Source organism: Hordeum vulgare, chromosome 4H (genome assembly GCF_904849725.1).
Source record: "Hordeum vulgare subsp. vulgare chromosome 4H, MorexV3_pseudomolecules_assembly, whole genome shotgun sequence".
Taxonomy (NCBI): domain Eukaryota; kingdom Viridiplantae; phylum Streptophyta; class Magnoliopsida; order Poales; family Poaceae; genus Hordeum; species Hordeum vulgare.
In genome coordinates this window covers 388,113,619-388,116,298 of record NC_058521.1, presented here as the reverse complement: position 1 = coordinate 388,116,298, position 2,680 = coordinate 388,113,619, and the positions used below count along the sequence as shown (strand labels likewise).

The 2,680-nt window shown below is 42.8% G+C and overlaps 1 protein-coding gene across 1 annotated transcript; it reads right to left on the bottom strand.

Annotated features, from left to right (window-relative positions):
• Positions 1-335: 335 nt before the first annotated feature.
• Positions 336-2,335, bottom strand: LOC123448684 (60S ribosomal protein L19-3-like). The gene is made up of 5 exons (XM_045125652.1): positions 2,137-2,335; positions 1,217-1,339; positions 822-1,135; positions 651-691; positions 336-558 (listed from the first exon to the last, which is right to left on the bottom strand). Exons 1-5 carry the CDS (start codon positions 2,246-2,248, stop codon positions 534-536), a joined length of 615 nt encoding a protein of 204 aa, XP_044981587.1. The 5' UTR covers positions 2,249-2,335; the 3' UTR covers positions 336-533.
• Positions 2,336-2,680: the final 345 nt, after the last annotated feature.

Below are 2,680 nucleotides of genomic sequence, written 5' to 3'. Positions count from 1 at the left end.
TCTACAATGTTTCAATATCCCAAAAGTACTAAGATACACTACGATAATCCTCTAGCACCAGCACGGAATCTTCTAGAAGCATATATTATATTTTTAGTATCATAGGCTTTGGCATTTATTCTACTTAGGAAGCGCATTTTCAAAAGGAGGGAGTAGTGGAACGTAGCAAGCAATATACGTAGTAAGGTAGATAGCAACAAAACAAATCCAAATCCGCTTAGCTCATCACAGTGAGCTAAAATTATGCCTTTGACAAAAGATACACCAAACTACCACATACCAAAACCACTTGGATATAAACGGACAGAAAGAGACATCAGCATTAAGCAGCAGCATTTCAGAAGGAACTTTGCATAAGCATCTAATACTACATCCAGTAGCATGAAACATAGTATCCAGGGTATCTGGGATAACAAAGATACTTAAACATAGTATCCAGGGTATCCAGACTGAACAAAACAGTTCATACTTGAAAATTTAGATAAGACCAAACTGATTTCACCGAGTAAACAGAAAGCTTAAACGTCAGATCTTCACTTCTTTGACTTCTTTGGTGCCCTGCAAAGATGCAAAGAAACAAAAGTTGAGGGGAACTAAACAAGAAAATTCTCTTGGGTAAAATATCGATAAAAGACAAAAGGTATGCTTACGCTGCAGGTTGAGCAGGAGCTGCTGAATGGTCCCTTGGGCCCTGTTTCCACATATAACATAATGTTAAGCATTCTGAAGAATTGCATCAACAGACCAAGCAGAAGTTACTGCTAACTACAGTTCCATGGCAAGAAAGATACAAAAAGTTGAACCATAGGACTTCATCACACCTGAGCAAGCCTCTCCTCCCTCCTGGCAATCTTTCTTTCACGGCTTGCCTTGCTCTTGGCACGCTTAGCCTCAAACTGGTCAGAGAGCGTCTTCTCTCTAGCCTTCTCAGCCTTTGACTTGTGAATGCTTTCCATAAGCACACGCTTGTTCTTGAACATGTTACCCTTGACCTTCAAGTACATGTCATGGTACATGTGCTTGTCGATCTTCTTTGCTTCACGGTACTTGCGGAGCAGGCGTCTGAGCACGCGCATCCTCCTCATCCACAGAATCTTGGTGGGAAGCCTAGCCTCCCTTGTACCCCTGCGCTTACCTAAAATATAACAAAGATACATGTGCAGATTATAAGCACTGGGCTACTATAATACTAATGATGTTCGTTAAACTGATATACCATATCCAGAATGGCGGCCCTTCTGTTTTGCCTCGTGGGCTCTGCGTGCACGGGACCTTGAGTGGATCTTTTGGGGCTTCTTGATGATGAAGCCATCCTTCACCAACTTTCGAATGTTCTGGCCTGCATACAACATTATGTAATTGTCATGTCGTCTTGCTCAAGCACAGAAAACAGTGTGGCAACACTTCAGGACAAGGAGCATATATTTACCATATAATGCACAGTGCTTCAATTAGTTTGGCCAATCAATTTCTTTAAAGGCAGAAATTCATCTAATACACATCATCATGGTAACAATCAAACAAGCATCTTGGTTCAAATTACACAAAGGGGATGTGTCTTAGTAAAGTTCAACCTATACAGAAAATGTGAACAGTGCTTTGTGTAAAGTACAACATAGAGCAGATGAACATTATTTCAAACAAACTTGCAGTTCAATTCACGATAATCATTTATGATTGAGTCCTGGCGACCAAGAATCCCCAATACAATGCACAAACCAAACACGACAGAGCATGGATCTCCACTAGAAGAGACGAGACCATGTATAGGCTAAATACTAGGGATTTCACCATACTCAAAATATTAAAAACTAATTCACGTGTTCATGTAGGTCTAATGTTGCACACCGCACAAGCATACATGGTTCGAGCCTAATTAATCAAAGACAATCCAAACGGCTCCAACGCAATGCTACACATCATCACCACAACTAGCCCACCGATCATCAGCCACCAAACTGGTCATGGTAACATGACAAGAGAACATGCCCGTAGAATTGACATGTAAATAATTTTAGAACAGTCATATCGCATAGATCGGCACAAAAACATCAGATCTGAAGGTACCACGCACATGGCAACCTGGGACACGATACAGACATAAGACGAGGTAGGGGAAAGGGATGGGGTTCTCACGAGAGTTGGCCATGGAGATCTCGTTGACCTCATTGGGGTCGAGCCAGACCTTGCCCTTGCCGCACTTAAGCACGCTCGAGGCGAGCCGCTTCTGCAGCTTCAGGGAAACCATCTCCGCCGCTGCGTCTCGGCTTCCTCTTCTCTCCTCCCTCCCCTACCTGTGGTGTGTGGCTGCGGTGGAGGCGCAGGGGGTACAAGGGTTTGCGCGAGGGGCGGCGCGGGCGGGTTATATAGCTCGGTAGCTTAGGGTTTCGTTGCGCCTACCTGGGCCTTCACTTTTCTACCTGGGTTTGCTGGCCCATATCGCAGAAGCGTGTAACTGGTCTGATGACATGCAATGAGTTATTTCATTCTTTTCGCACAAATTTCAATTTTGAGGCTCACAAGCTCGTCAAGTCGGCTTGTAATTTAGACATAGGTAGATATTTATGGCTGGATTTTTCTCATAATCTAAATCTTGTACCTATGAAAATTGCTATAAATGAATAAAGAGAACGAGACTACTCAAAAAAAAAATAGTTCATTCTTTTTTCTTCAAAAAAGG

Excerpts from the sequence above, each read along its gene's own strand:
- LOC123448684 (XM_045125652.1), bottom strand. The coding sequence starts at position 2,248 with ATGGTTTCCCTGAAGCTGCAGAAGCGGCTCGCCTCGAGCGTGCTTAAG. Across the intron at positions 1,340-2,136 it reads GATCTCCATGGCCAACTCTC|GCCAGAACATTCGAAAGTTG; the intron begins GTGAGAACCCCA and ends TGTTGTATGCAG. Across the intron at positions 1,136-1,216 it reads GGGCCGCCATTCTGGATATG|GTAAGCGCAGGGGTACAAGG; the intron begins GTATATCAGTTT and ends GTTATATTTTAG.